Source organism: Fundulus heteroclitus, chromosome 2 (genome assembly GCF_011125445.2).
Source record: "Fundulus heteroclitus isolate FHET01 chromosome 2, MU-UCD_Fhet_4.1, whole genome shotgun sequence".
NCBI classification, from domain to species: domain Eukaryota; kingdom Metazoa; phylum Chordata; class Actinopteri; order Cyprinodontiformes; family Fundulidae; genus Fundulus; species Fundulus heteroclitus.
In genome coordinates this window covers 8,527,612-8,541,982 of record NC_046362.1, presented here as the reverse complement: position 1 = coordinate 8,541,982, position 14,371 = coordinate 8,527,612, and the positions used below count along the sequence as shown (strand labels likewise).

Sequence of the window (14,371 nt, the reverse complement as noted above, 5' to 3'; positions counted from 1 at the left end):
ACGTGTTGGCTTTCGCAAAGTCCAGACTCCCAGGGGCTGAATACAAATGCAGAATGCTAATTTTGAAAGGCAGGATATAGAAAGTGGAACTCATCGGAGATTCCCCGTTTTAAATAACCTGTTGATATTCTCCATATGTAGAGCGTTCGGGACCCCACAGGAGCCTCCATCGCCCTGTACACAGCCAAACTTCATCATCCCAACAAAACCGGGAACCACGTCGTGCTCCAGGCTCTCTTCTACCTTCTGGATCGGGCTGTAGAAAGGTGAGCACACAACCCCAGAATTATTGCTTATAATCTAGTCTGATCAACACAATCCTTTCAGATGGTTCTGGATTGTTCCACACACTTTTCTGGAAGTTATGTTTTTTCTTGATTTGAATCCTAAAACCGTAATTGCCAAAGATTTCTATTTGCTCTCTGTCGGCTTGTTTAAGTCCGCTGGCCTAACCATCTGATACACCGTATGTTTTTTCCTTCAGCTTTGAGACCCAGAGGAATGGCCTGGTGTTCATCTACGACATGGCAGGTTCTAACTACACCAACTTTGAGCTGGACCTGAGCAAGAAGATCCTCAACCTGCTCAAGGTGGGAAAGTGTTCAGATGTCCTCGGTAGAAGGTGCCCATGTACAAAGTAGGGCAGGGGGCGGATTTGAGCCTATCTCACTGGTAGAAATAATATGATTTCTAATAGAGATCAGAATCTTGAAGCCAGTTTTCGATGTCTGGTTTATGAAACGTTTTATCCTTGTGATAGCCACTGTAGCAGATTCAGAGATCTCTTTAAGAACTGCGATAAAACGAAGCCATGGGTTTTTTCAAGCCTAGAAAAAGGGTTTTACCTTCTATTTTTTAATAAGAAAAATCCAGTTGCAATTAGTATGGTGCGTTCACAGATCAGAAAAAGAGCAGATCTTTTAGTATGACTGTAAGGTCAGGGCTGATTAACTTGAAATCAGTTCATTTTGCTGTGCATCTCTAATTTTCCTTCTACGTTGCCAGTTTAACAAACACCTCCCAATTTTTACAAAGCCAAACTGCCCCAAATGACGAAGTGAAAGCATCAACTACATAACTATTTCATCTATAAATCACACACTTCAATCTTACATGCCATCTTTCAGTAAATTATACCACACCAGTCTCTTTCTCACACACACTTGTTTCCATATTCTAAGGTGGAAGCTTGTTTTTTTGATTAAGAACAATGGACTGAAGCAAAGCGAGCTCTAAGGAACCCAAATGATAAAATAATGATTTTGTGGCTTCGTCCATACAAATTAGCACTCACTCTGTCCAGAAAATGCTTTTAATAGAAAGTGTGCTTCTGTGTCCACCAGGGGGCGTTTCCTGCCAGGCTGAAGAAGGTGTTGATCGTCGGGGCCCCTGTGTGGTTTCGAGTCCCCTACAATCTGCTCAGCCTGCTGCTGAAGGAGAAACTGAGGGAGCGGGTAAAGGCTCATTCTCTGGCTTCTCCCTGCAGCTCCCTGTGACACGTGAAGCATTTTAGCTTACGGATCCTCCTGGAGCGTTGTTGCCCTCGTATTATTTCCCCTACGCACGATCGCTACTACCCCCCCAGTTTTCCCCCTGACTCCCATCTCATCCGACTCCAGGTTCAGATGGTAAAACTGGCCGAGCTGCGTCAGCACCTCCCCAGAGACTGCCTCCCCCAGCACCTCGGCGGCCTGCTGCCCCTGGACGCGTCCGGCTGGAACCAGCAGCTCCTGGCGGGCCAGAACGGCAGAGTGGACCCCGTGGACGAGCTGGTGGGGATCCCCGTGGAAGACTCGTCCATCCACGTGCCCGGGCCCGAGTCCATGCGGCCGCAGGAGCTGCTGGCGCACCTGGGCAGGCTGCAGCGCTCGGGCGTCTACCAGGAGTACGAGGAGCTGCGCAGGGAGGCGCCTCCTGGAACCTTCCACTGTGCACAGTGAGTGTGGAGCAGCAGGCGGCCCGCCAGGAAGGCTGGCTGCAGTTTTAGGGACGTGCTTAAAGCTATTCTGTCATTTAGAGGAGCGCAGGACGGGACTTAGAAAGACGTTCAAATAATACGGCCCACTGCTCCTTAGAAATATTGTATCAGAAGCTGCATGATATTACAAATAATTGAATAGCAGTAATAACAGTTAGCTCGGTATAAAAAAAAAAAAACGCTTTTCAAATTGTGAATGAGATGAGTCCAGTGAGACAGACAGTCACCTCAGAGATTAGAGGTTAGCTTTCCCACTTCCTTCAACCCCTTTCACTGCCAACGTGTGTACGATCCTAACCATGACAACTGATGGCTGCTGTCTTATTTCTGAACTGTTGTACCTCTGAACTTTGTAATCATTGCAGGCACAAATGTCAGTGTATTCATTTGGGAATTTGTGTGGCAGACCAGGCCAAAGTGGCGCCTTACGTATGGAAGGAAAATGAAACGTGTTAGTGTATGTGTGTGTGTGTGTGTGTGTGTGTGTGTGTGTGTGTGTGTGTGTGTGTGTGTGTGTGTGTGTGTTCGACAGAGAGAAAGTTGTGAAGAGGTTAAAAGCTAGCCTCGTGAGACCATCCTGATCTCGCGAGCTTTCAAGGTTTCACTCGCAGATCAGTCTGGCTACTCTCCGTTAAAGAAAATTTGGAGCCGTTCACCAAACGAACGTCCAATCAGCGTTGGCTTTGAGGCGGGTTGAGGTGTGACGCAACGGGAAGCGCGACAGTTCAGTCTAAAGAACATGGCGGCCTCAGCCGATGAAACTAGCGTTAGCGTGGCTAAGTTTTATCGGAATTACAGAGTGTTTCTTTGCTGAGCTAACGAGCCTTTACCTGCAGCAGCAAGAGTAGCTTGGCTTGTGGTTGTGTTTTCGTCGTCGCTCGTAACAGAGCGGCGACGAAGCATGTTGACGAGTACGTCATATGCTTCGTTGATCTGATTGGTTTATTTGGCCCGTCTATCACCAACATAGGCCAATCAGCTAACCAGTATTTTCGCCCCTTCCCAAAATTACTTCAACGGAAGGTTTCCAGATGGATATGCGGAGCAAATACATCTGGCGGAGTCAGGTTAGTTAAAAGCGGGGTTGGGTTACTGAACAATTTCCAGGGTTCCAAGTCTGTAGCCTGTCGATAGAAAGAGAATAGCCCAAGTGCAAGACTAGCAGCACGTGAGCATTCACGTAAAGCGACTGGCCAGGCAGGGACGGCATTAACCCGAGGAGCAGCCAAGGCTACTCTGGAGGAGCTGCTGAGGGGGGAGAATCTGTGTCAGGACAACTTTTAGTCAGGCAGTCCCCATATATGGTTTGTATGGAGGAGTGGCAAGAAGAAAGCTAATAATCACAGATCCTACTTTTTTTGGCATATATACAAAACATTGTGTGTGGCAGAAGCCCAACACTTCGCCTCACCCTCTGACCCTGGTTAGAGTTGATGGGAAGATGGATTGATGGAGTTATATACAGGATAATCCTGGACCAAAAATACCTGTCTGAGGAGGCAAAACCCACAGAGGTTTACGTTACATTAGGATAACGACCTACCATATGGTTTAGATCAAAGAGCTTCAATCTAAATGAAATTTTACTTGTAAAGCTGCTCTTTATTTCCTCCCACTCCACCAACTTATTACCAACTAAGTGTGCACAAAACGTGATATGAATCCTGTTGTAGGGCACTGTACTTACACGTGAGAAGCAGAAGGCGTCAGTAGTGAGCTTTGGTGTCGTGTGCTCCACAGAGCGGCCTACAATCAGGAGAAGAATCGCTATGGAGACGTGCTGTGCCTTGATCAAACAAGAGTTCGTTTAAAACCCTGCAGAAACGAGGTAAGGTCTTCAACAGTTCAGGCTGAAAGAGAGAAACTGCTGCTCTCTTTCAGCATCTCTTTTGAAAAAACAAAACAAAGCTTCGATCTAGGGACGCTCCGATATGACAGTTTGGGCCAATATCGACATTCCATATCAAAATCGCCGTTATGGCTGCAATTTACTATTATTCTACATATATTTATTTTGCTATCCTTTCAACACTGAACAAACAATGATGCTGATGACATTAAGTTCAGATGTTTGGTTAAAAGAGCAATAAGCGAAGTTTCGTCATTTTAGATGGAAATAACTAAAAATAGTTCTGTGAAGAAGGTATCTTTTTAGATGGGCTATGTTTAAACGTCACACACTATCTCACTGTGTTGTTCCCCAATCTCTTGTTTACATAGCCGGGCCGGCCGCGCCTGCACGTACGTGCACGTGAACGGCTGCCCCCTCCCTGCCGATAAAATGCCACCGCCAGGCGAAAAATGGGCGGAGAGCACGCCCATCGGACCAAAACGCTCTCTTACTAACAGCATTATAAAGTTATGAGTTACTTACTTCTTCACCAGACGTGTTCCTCCAAAAGGTGATGATGTTCTGTGTATTTATCCTTTGCAAATAAGCTCATATGAGCCGATGGGCCAGGAGGGGAAATAAGGAAATGGATGCCGAGTGCTGGAGGGGAGATAGAGAGAGGCGTGGCTTGTTTTGGTGTACAGACAGTGCTCAAGCTCCTCTATGCGCCTGTGCTAGCTGGCGTCTAACTGTGGAATGGATTTCATGAACGGAGGTGGGTCTCACGAGAGGCAGAGAAACACGGCTCTGTTCAGGAACAGTCCGATCCTAGATGGGAATCAGCCCTACCCTACAGACGTTGCTTCTCTGCTTCAGTTAAACGCCCCAAAATCCTGCGCTGTGTCACTGCCGCTGTAACCCGACCAAGCAAATACCACATGGCCGACCCCCTAACCTTCCTGAAGATGGAAGGTTAGGGGGTCGGCTTCAAGATGGAAAGAAACTTTGGCTGTTCTACTTATCGGACCAATGGCGATATGTTAGAAAAACGAGCTTTGCTGTTCTTTCAGAGATCAGACTACATCAATGCAAGCTTCATGGACGGCTACAAACAGAAGAGCGCATATATTGGTACTCAAGGTATGACTGCTGGACATTTTGAAGTACAGTGTTTCTGATCCCATTCATGCATACTGGTTCAAAAGCTGTTTAGTCTGTATTTATCTGTTGGATAGTGATTGTGCTCATAGCTTCATTTCTGACATTGTTTTGGAGGATTTGTGATCACGGCCATTAATCTCAGTTCAGTGGTGTGTTCAGTGTTTTGCCGGCGCCGTCCACGTCGACTTTCCCCCACCAGCTTGTCACAGAACACGTTATCAGCTCTCCTGTTTTTCACAGGACCACTGGAAAGGACCTATGGTGACTTCTGGAGAATGGTCTGGGAACAAAACGCCCTTCTGATCGTCATGACAACAAGGTAATGGAAAGGGTCCCAGGTCCCCCTGTGTTCATAAAGTTGGCTCGAGCTGGTTGTTATTAAAGCGCGCCGTGTCTCTGTGCCGCAGGACAGATGAGGGCAGTCGGAGGAAGTGTGGACAGTACTGGCCCCTGGAGGAAGGGGGACAGGAGGTCTACGGCCACATAGCAGTGGTCAACCAGAGGGTGGACCACCATACCCACTACAACCACACCACTCTGGAGCTGCACAACACTGAGGTACAGCCCTCCCCTTTGGTTTTAAGTCTTTTAACTAAGCAGCACACAAACAGCGCCTTGAAAACAAACTCATTTATTTTACTAAGGTTTTATGTAAAAAACCAACACAAAGTGGAGCCTAGGAAAAGGATGCATGGACATATATTGTTTCTTATACACATCAAGCTGCCTTTGACTAAGAACCAGATTTAAAAAAAAAAATGTTTTAATAGTGCATGTTTAGTGAACCAATAGGAAAGATTACCAGGCACCTGGAGCTTTGACATATTGTTGAGAAATAGATCTGTAGTCTTTATGGGGGTCTTTCAAAGTTTGGCTGCTTTTTATGTCATTTTACGTTCAGCCCATTGTCGTTTTCCGAGTAAGGTTTTTGTTGGGTCTGTTTTATTTAAACCCCTTAACTCTGTAACTCATTCAGGCAGGGAAAAGAACACCTAAAGTCAAGGGATGGACCAGTGCTTTTGACACCTGACAGATGACTCAGCGAAAGATCCTGTTTTAAGTTGGATCTTTTGTTGATAGCAATATGTTACATTGTTCTCTTTAGTGAAATCCATAAAGTACGAACAATAACAATGTTTGAGATATAAAGTGGTATTTCAGCACCAACAAGATCCTTCAAGGAGAGTTGTGAACTGAAAACTAAGCATACAGTGGAATAACTGGAAGGCGCCTCTCCTGTGTCAGTTCTTTGCTTACTTTCTTGAAGATCTGTGACAGATAGCTCGGAAGCCTGCTTCTTTCTTCTGCCCTCCAAACTTTCCTTATTTTGTTCAAGCCCACAGTGCGATTTGGCCAACTTGAATTATAAAATGTCTTGAAACGTATTTAAATGAGCTTTTGCTTTTATAACTCAATCATTAGCGCTGTTGCTCAAGTCCATCTGTGCTGCATTTGATTTGAATCTCATTTATTCTTTAAAATAACGTTAATTTTTTCAAACACAGCGTGTAGCTGATGTATCGCAAGCATATCGATGTTTTTATTTGCGTCATCTGTTCAGACGTGTGAGCAGAGACACGTGAGTCACTTCCAGTACCTCAGCTGGCCGGACTACGGCGTCCCCACGTCAGCGGTGACTCTCATCGACTTCCTGGGTGCTGTGAAGAAACAACAGAGGAAAATGGTGAAGGCTTTGGGCCCTCAGTGGACCGGCCACCCACTGGGACCGCCGATTGTGGTCCACTGCAGTGCAGGGATTGGGAGAACAGGTAAGACCATGAGGTTGTGTTTTTCCCATGATGTCACAATTTTTTGTACTTTCCTCTAAGATCGTGATCTGAAATTGTTACAGCTGCGGTCACACTGTTTTTCTGCCATGCCAGGTGTGCTCACGAGTGTCAGAAAACACGCTTAGTGGGTCTAGACGTGGGGAAAGTGAAGTGCATTTTGCAAAGTCAGGTGTTGCTTTGATGCTCTACTGTTTCATACAGTGCACGTTCATTGGGACCAAAGGCATTGAACAGTACACTCCAAACGTTTTTTCACATGGGCCCAAAATCATCTAATGAAAAATACTTTTAGGCTTGGTTTGGAGAGGCCTTTTATTCAGCCGCTCGACGGATGCTAGATGAAACATAATTTTGACTTTATTTCCAGTATAAAACGCCTTTTTCAACAACTAAAACTACGTGTGTATGTATTTAATAATAAAACAGACTGAAAAGTTATACATTTCAGGTCTAGCTTGTATTTTAGGGTATAGCTTTAGTTTTTTTTCCTTAATGTACGCTTAAATTTTTATGATAAGCTACATGTGTAGCAAACCTTTTATAAACTGAAAATAGATGTGAAAAGCCTTGGTTTGGATTACAATCCTCGTATCGCAAAAGGTTTAATATAGTTCTATGCAAAGACCTATTACCCACTCTGCCTTGTACCTGAACCTGCCACTGTTTTTACATGGTTCCTGTTCCACTTTCCTGCTTCTTCTCCTCCTCTTTCCCCTCTTCCTCCTCATCTGTCTCTCCCTCCTCCTCTTCACTCCTGTGACAGGCATTATACTGTCCCTCTGCCTGAGCTCCATGGCCACAGCTGACAACAACCCCAACAATAATGAACATTATAGTATTTAAAGCAGGGGTGTCAAACTCATTTTGGTTGAGGGGCCGCATTCAGCTTAATCTGATCTCAAGAGGGCCACATGAGTAAACTCATTGCAAGATTAAATAGAACTAAAAAATGTGGACTTGTTGTTGATTTTTATATTAAATGAATTTCACATTTACACAATACATTATGAATAACCTCAGTGTTTTTAAGAAAAGTATGTGCAATTTCAACAATACTTTTACTCAGTTAAACATTTACTTGTGAATTATGCATAAGAACTGATCACAGTGATTGTACAATTGTTGAAAAACATTTATTTACATTTTTTGGAACTTAAAAACACTGTCCTGCATGACAACATACATCAAACAGATAATAATTAAGAAATGATTTAAAATCAATTTTCCACATCTGAAGCTCAACGCTACCATCTGCTGATTAAAACACAGCGCCCCTCCTGGACAATATAGGAACTGCAGATTTTCAATTAAACAAAGGATGTTTTTTTCAATAATTGTTTTATCATTCTCTTCCTTTTATCTCCTCTATCTTTCACCTTTTCTTTTGTTCTTAATGTTCTTCTTTTCCTCTCCTACTGTCCCATTGTAGTGTCCATATCATTTGAGATATCCCCGCATGAATCATAATCAAACTATTCACATTCATAAATCAAGCGGAGCACTATGGCAAAAGCAGTACTGCTCTACTTATGAAAGTCAAATCTGATGAGCTCTTTTTGGCATTAAGACAACAATTCTTATTGCCACATTGCCAGACAGGACACTGGGGAAAAAAAAAAAAAAAAAAAAAAAAAATATATATATATATATATATATATATATATATATATATATATATATATATATATATATATATATATATATATATATATATATATATATATATATATATATATATTTGTTTGAATAATGACAATGCATTTAGCCACCGGGCCGGACTAAATTGTTTGGAAGGCCGGAAACGGCCCGCGGGCTGTATGTTTGACACCCCTGATTTAAAGTGTTACAATACAAATACAATGTAAACACACACAAACACAGTACGTACATTACTCAACTTATTTGTATTTTTCTTGAGCTTGTAAAAATTTGCTATATATATTAATGTAGAAACAGAACAGGAAACAGGGTATAAATTTAAACAAAAGTTATCCTTTTAACTTAGAACATAGACTCTCTCCTGAAATGTTTTTCCTTTTCTGGTCAGCCTGTATGGATTAACATTAGTTTGAATTGATAAAGCAGGTTATTTATATACTTATGGTGTAACCTTTAATGTTCTGTGTGCTCTGAGCACTTCCAAAAACACAAACATACTATATGTCATCTCATAGATGGGATAGGGCTGTACAGGGGCCGTTTGCAAACCATTCTGCTTGATTCTGTGTCATTACCGTGGCCCCTTCAAAGAGCGTCGTTTAAGTTTGCGCAAACTTTCTCTACTCCACCCATTTCTTTCTCATTTCTTTCAAGCATCTTTGCTAATTTAACCTGCTCCAGTTTCTTTCCTGGATTTTCTTTCTTTTTTTTCATTTTTTTTTTTTTCAAATGATGCCATTTCCGTAGTATGGTGTAATGAATTCTGTAGGTTAATACACCCAACAACCAAACATTTTCACTTATCCACTCGAACCCACTGCATCCCTGGGCTTGGACTACAATAGAAAAATGGCTGAATTAGTAAGCCAGAAATCTGTGACGTTGTTTGGCAGTGCCGCAGCAAATACTGTGATGTAATTGTTCAAAAAACGTAATAGAGAATAGAGAAAACCAAACAGCTTGAAAAATATGACTCAAACAGAATATAAAGATATCTATGAAGCTGTAGAAACTAAATTAAAATTTTCTACACTCTTATAAACTCAAAGTGTACAGCAAAATGTATTTAAGGGCTAAAAACATTTATTTTGCATTATATATCCCCTTTAAAAGGCAAATACTGAACATTGAGGTTCATTGCTTATAAGTGCCTCCAAGTGGTCAGATATATATCACCTGAATTAAACATGAAGGTCAGCCTGCTGTCAGTTGGAGCCACTCCTAGAATTCAGCCTGTTGAGATGAAATTATCCTTCATTGGGGCAGACAGTGCCTTTGCATAGTGTAGCATGAGATTAACTCATTGCTAAGACATTAGCTTATGTGAATTTGGTAGCAAAGGTCAGAGTATGTATGTATGTTTGTGTGTTCTAACTGATCCCTGTTGTTGACAGGTACCTTCTGTGCCTTGGACATCTGTCTGTCTCAGCTCCAAGATGTCGGCTCTCTCAACGTGTTTCAGACGGTGCGTCGCATGAGAACACAGAGGGCCTTCAGCATTCAGACCCCAGAGCAGTACTACTTCTGCTACAACGCCATTTTGGAACACGCCCAGAGACAGGGCCTGCTCCCGTCCAATCAGTAAAGCCCTGCCCAACGACGGGACAAGCTTCGACATTTCTGCTGTCAGACTGCTGACCCTGCAGCCAAGTTGGAGGACCAGCCGGCTGGAGAAAGTAGCCTCCTGACTAAAGACGAGCTTTTTGACACGTCGCCATAACCCGTTTGCAAACCAAGTAAATGCATTAAAGATTAAAGCCTTGATCGCGAATGATCTGTGATGATACTGTGGCTGTCAACAATGTGATGTTATGAGTTTGTTGAGAATATGCAGAAAATGCATCGGTGTGCGTGAATTGCTCAGTTTTGTCACTGGCAGAACAGTGAGGCAAAAGTCTCCATCCATATCCTTAAACTTTTTCACATGCCACATTACTGCCCTAGGCTCAATGCATTTGCAATTTCATTTGGTAGACCAACACAAAGTGGCGCATAATTGTGAAGTGGAAGGAAAAGCACGCATGTTGTTCAACGTTGTTGACAAGTCAACATCGAAAAGGTCGAGCATGGCTTTGTATTTATCACCAGTTGTAGAAGCAGTTTTCACTGCGTTGTCATGTGTAAGTCGCCTGGGCTATTTTTCTGCCAGCTTTGTAAATCTAGACACTGAAAACTCTCCTGTTTTGTCTTTGCTAAATAGTATAAGGTCAGTCAGATCGAACAGAGAGCATCTTTGAACATTGACTTGCAATTATTGCCAAAAACTGTCATTTGGATGTAGTTCTGTACATTGACCGGGACATAGTTACTCACAAATGGGCATTGACGTAAACCATTCAATTACAGCTCTAACCATGTGTTAAGTGTCATTGTGCGGCTGGAAAATGAACCTTTATCATAGTCTCAAGTCTTTTCAAACCTCTTCCAGGTTTTCTGCCAGGACTGCCATTTATTCAGCTCCATTCATTACCCATTTAGATAAAAAAAAAATTCTACTTCACAGTCGGGTTACTTTGTGTTGGTCTTCTTTACAAAACCCAAATAAAATACATTGAGACAACGTTGAAAACTTGCAAAGCCCTGTATTTAACCTCCCTTTATTTAATTAATAATAAAAAATGTTAACTTTTCACTGATGGGACTTTAAAGGGTTAATTCACCTCAGAATAAGTGTGTCTGCTGCTCCTTTTAATAAAGCAACGCAACATTACACCTTAAACATGAACACTGTCCTGACATTGCAACAACTGCTTGAACATTTCCTCTTAGAGCTGCTGTAGAATTTACCACGTATGTTCACGGCCAAATAAACACCCTTTAGTCTTGAGCGTTTCTGTATAGCTGAAATTTACTGCAGTTTTTGGGGTGATGTACTCCTTAAACCAGTAGAGTTCGAACCAAACGCCTGTTTTATTGTGCCGTCTCAATAACGAGGTCATTTCTTTTCCCACCCTTAGTGTCTTGTGAATGCAAACGTTCAGCACAATGCGTATTTAGTCCACGGTGAATGTCACGAGGAATTGTGGAGGTTTTCAGAGGTTGGTTAGGTCACACATTTGCTGCCAAATGTCATATTTATCGAAAAATGATGACTTTAAATTAGCATATTTTCTTCCTGTCAAAGTGAAAAGAGTGAAAGCACATCTCATGATTTGAAACCTGACCACTCCCAAATGGCTGCTACATATTTTGACTGATTGCTCATAAAATTGAAATCTGCCCACCCCCCACCCTCCCTTTTTTTTTTTTCTACGATATTGGAGCAGTAAAACCCAGAAGCTTCCACTTTGCCTGATATATTAAAAGCTTTCGGCTGCCTTAGCTGTGTATCATTGTACTGCACAGACTCTTGTTTAAGGCAGTGCCTATCACAGAAGTGTAAATCGGTGTAAGACCTCACGAATAGTGCAATACCTTTTTTTTATGCATAAATCGTGTCTTAGCACTTTTTACAAATTTAAAAAAAAAAAATCCCGACGCGTTCTGCCGTTTCGGCGTGGTAATGGGAGGAGAACGTTAACTTCAGATAACTGTATGGTCAACATGTGATGCTGGGATTCGTTGCTCGTTGTATATTTAGTGAAGCTGTAACTGTAAAACATGAAGATATTTACTGTTATCATCTGCATAGCGCTTTATTGGGGCTAATGAAAAGGACGGGACGGGGGAAACCAGACCGGCAATGACGACTTGAAAAGTCAAGTTAAACAAGCACAAACGTGTGCCAACCACAACCTACAAGTCCTCCTTGGACACTTGAGAGTCAAGACTAGTCCGTGCTTTCATTATGTCCCAGTATATTGCCATCATTATAGTACATGTACAAAGCTCCGTTTGTGTGTCGTTTGTGTTACGCTCTTTACTCCAGAGTTCATATTGAATTTGCTGGCGGTGAAGCAATTTTTTTAAAGCCTGGAATTTTCACCTACTCTGATCTTAGAATTAGTTCTACTTCCAACGACGGACACAAAAATGTGCCGCTTTATTTTTCTATTATATTCAGCAACTGTTTTCATACAAATATGCAGTTACCATTAATTTTATATTTGTTCTGTTATAACATTATGTTTCCACTCTGTATGGTATTTCGTTGTGCATTGATTCATGCTATACTGTAATAAACACAAACTATGTCAGCGTGTATCTTACCGGTGCGTTTCAGTCTCTTGGCGGGAACTGATTTGTGGGTATTCCTCTTAGGTTAATACTAAAAATGTATTGTTTTTCTGCAATCACATGGTTGCTGCATTTGATTTTTAGATAGACCCGTTATATAAAGAATGTTATATACTCCCCTTAAATAAAGAATGTTATTCTTTATTTAAGGGGAGGGGGTTGATCCTTTAGTTTTCACGCCTTGAGTTTGTATTTTTCACAACTGGCAATATTACCAAACACCAAACCTGTCCTTGTAAGACTAATATAATTAGTGTTTTAGCCACTTGATTGAAAGTGTGCAGCAACAGGTGGGGTCCATCCAGCAGGAGAAAACCCCAGTCGCCCTAGCAGTGGCAGACACCTGAAAATAACTTTATGCAGAAGGAGGGATATGATGGAAAATATAGTGGTTTTAAAGTGTAATTTCTTAAAACCTTGACATGAGAAACCACGTCTTTTTAAATCCTTGCTCTATCTTGGTACTTATTACTAGCCTGTAGATGTGTCCAAATATTACCATTAAAAATTTTACAGTCGGCAGAATGGTTGGTGTGTCAGTTTAATTTTGAAGGATAAGACAATAAATCTTTTTAAGAAAACAAAAGCTGCGGGTCTGCACTTTCTACCAGGCTCTTGAAGTTTCAGCCCATTTCAGTTACTTTAATCTTAGTTTTCTATCTAAGAGCAGGGAAGAGCATAGGGTGACTGTGAGTGTGATTGGGTAAATGTGGCTCTAGTGTACAGCGCTTTGAGTGGTCATTATGACTGGAAAAAGCACTATATAGTTCAGTCCATTTATAAAAATTAACTTACCACTGAGAAATGTTCCCATATGGCAAAAATACACAGTAAAGTTGTTAATTCTGTTAAAACATTTATATTCATCGTAACTGTATCGTGGAGGTGAACCCACAAGGGGAACAATGAGCAACTTGGCTTTTGAGATAAGTAGATATTGAGTTTGAGTTTGAAGAGTTTGAATTTCTACCCAAGCTATCTATCTATCTATAAATGTGCTTTATTTTTGATAACATTGGTTTGTAGTTAATCTCTTGTTTTTTTTAACTTGTCATCAAAGTTCAAGTCTTTTGGTTTTAACTCTAACTCTTCCAGGTCTCGTTCTGACAGTAGGAGGCTGAACAGGTAGACCAGAAAGTTTCCCGCTGCTGTTGCTGGAACCTCCTCTGCGGTTGCCTCTGACAACTGCTGCTGCTGTTGAAAACTTTTATCTCGGTTAAGCTTTGAGAAGAGTACCAGCAGATGTTGATTGCGTCTCACCAGCCCTTAATGGGTTACCATCACATCAGCTCTTAGAGGGTTATGTATCTGGATCACAGCTCCTGGCACTTTCAGTCGGTTACCCATAACCTTCTCTCCTGATCGTGGCGCACTCAAAACTTTGGTACGAGTTTCGTAGTCTTTCTCATCCAACCTTCCCTTCTCGTTCTCCTTTGCAGTGAGTGTGATGCTGTCGGGAAGCACAGGGTAAAGCAGTGAAGAAATTGTTGGCACTGTGGTTTGAAGAGGTCTGCCTACGAGCAGCTGCGGCAGACTGGAATCGCTCTGCAGGGGGGCGTCTCTACACGCAAGCAGAGCCAGATCGCAGTCTTCTGCCTTTTTCAGAAGGTTTTTCCACAGTTTGGACTGCACGATCAGCTTCTCCATTATTCGTGGGAACTTTGGGCTGCTAGTAATGTGTTTCAGTGAATCTAGGGTAATAATCATCTTCAAGTAAATACGTTTTTCCCTTCAAAAACAAACTGATCTGATCCTGTCTTTTTCCATGGCCTATCA

The 14,371-nt window shown here is 42.0% G+C and overlaps 1 protein-coding gene across 2 annotated transcripts in view; it reads left to right on the top strand.

Annotated features, from left to right (window-relative positions):
• Positions 1-12,567, top strand: part of ptpn9a (protein tyrosine phosphatase non-receptor type 9a) — a 40,041-nt gene extending 27,474 nt beyond the window's left edge. For both annotated transcript variants that reach the window (XM_036147164.1, XM_036147162.1), the window contains exons 5-14: positions 142-266; positions 485-590; positions 1,344-1,454; positions 1,620-1,936; positions 3,719-3,806; positions 4,880-4,949; positions 5,211-5,289; positions 5,378-5,528; positions 6,532-6,739; positions 9,814-12,567. In XM_036147164.1, the coding sequence (XP_036003057.1) occupies positions 142-266; positions 485-590; positions 1,344-1,454; positions 1,620-1,936; positions 3,719-3,806; positions 4,880-4,949; positions 5,211-5,289; positions 5,378-5,528; positions 6,532-6,739; positions 9,814-10,004 (1,446 nt within the window). In that variant the 3' untranslated portion in view covers positions 10,005-12,567. The remainder of the gene's footprint in view (positions 1-141; positions 267-484; positions 591-1,343; positions 1,455-1,619; positions 1,937-3,718; positions 3,807-4,879; positions 4,950-5,210; positions 5,290-5,377; positions 5,529-6,531; positions 6,740-9,813) is intronic.
• The last annotated feature ends 1,804 nt before the right edge of the window (positions 12,568-14,371 follow it).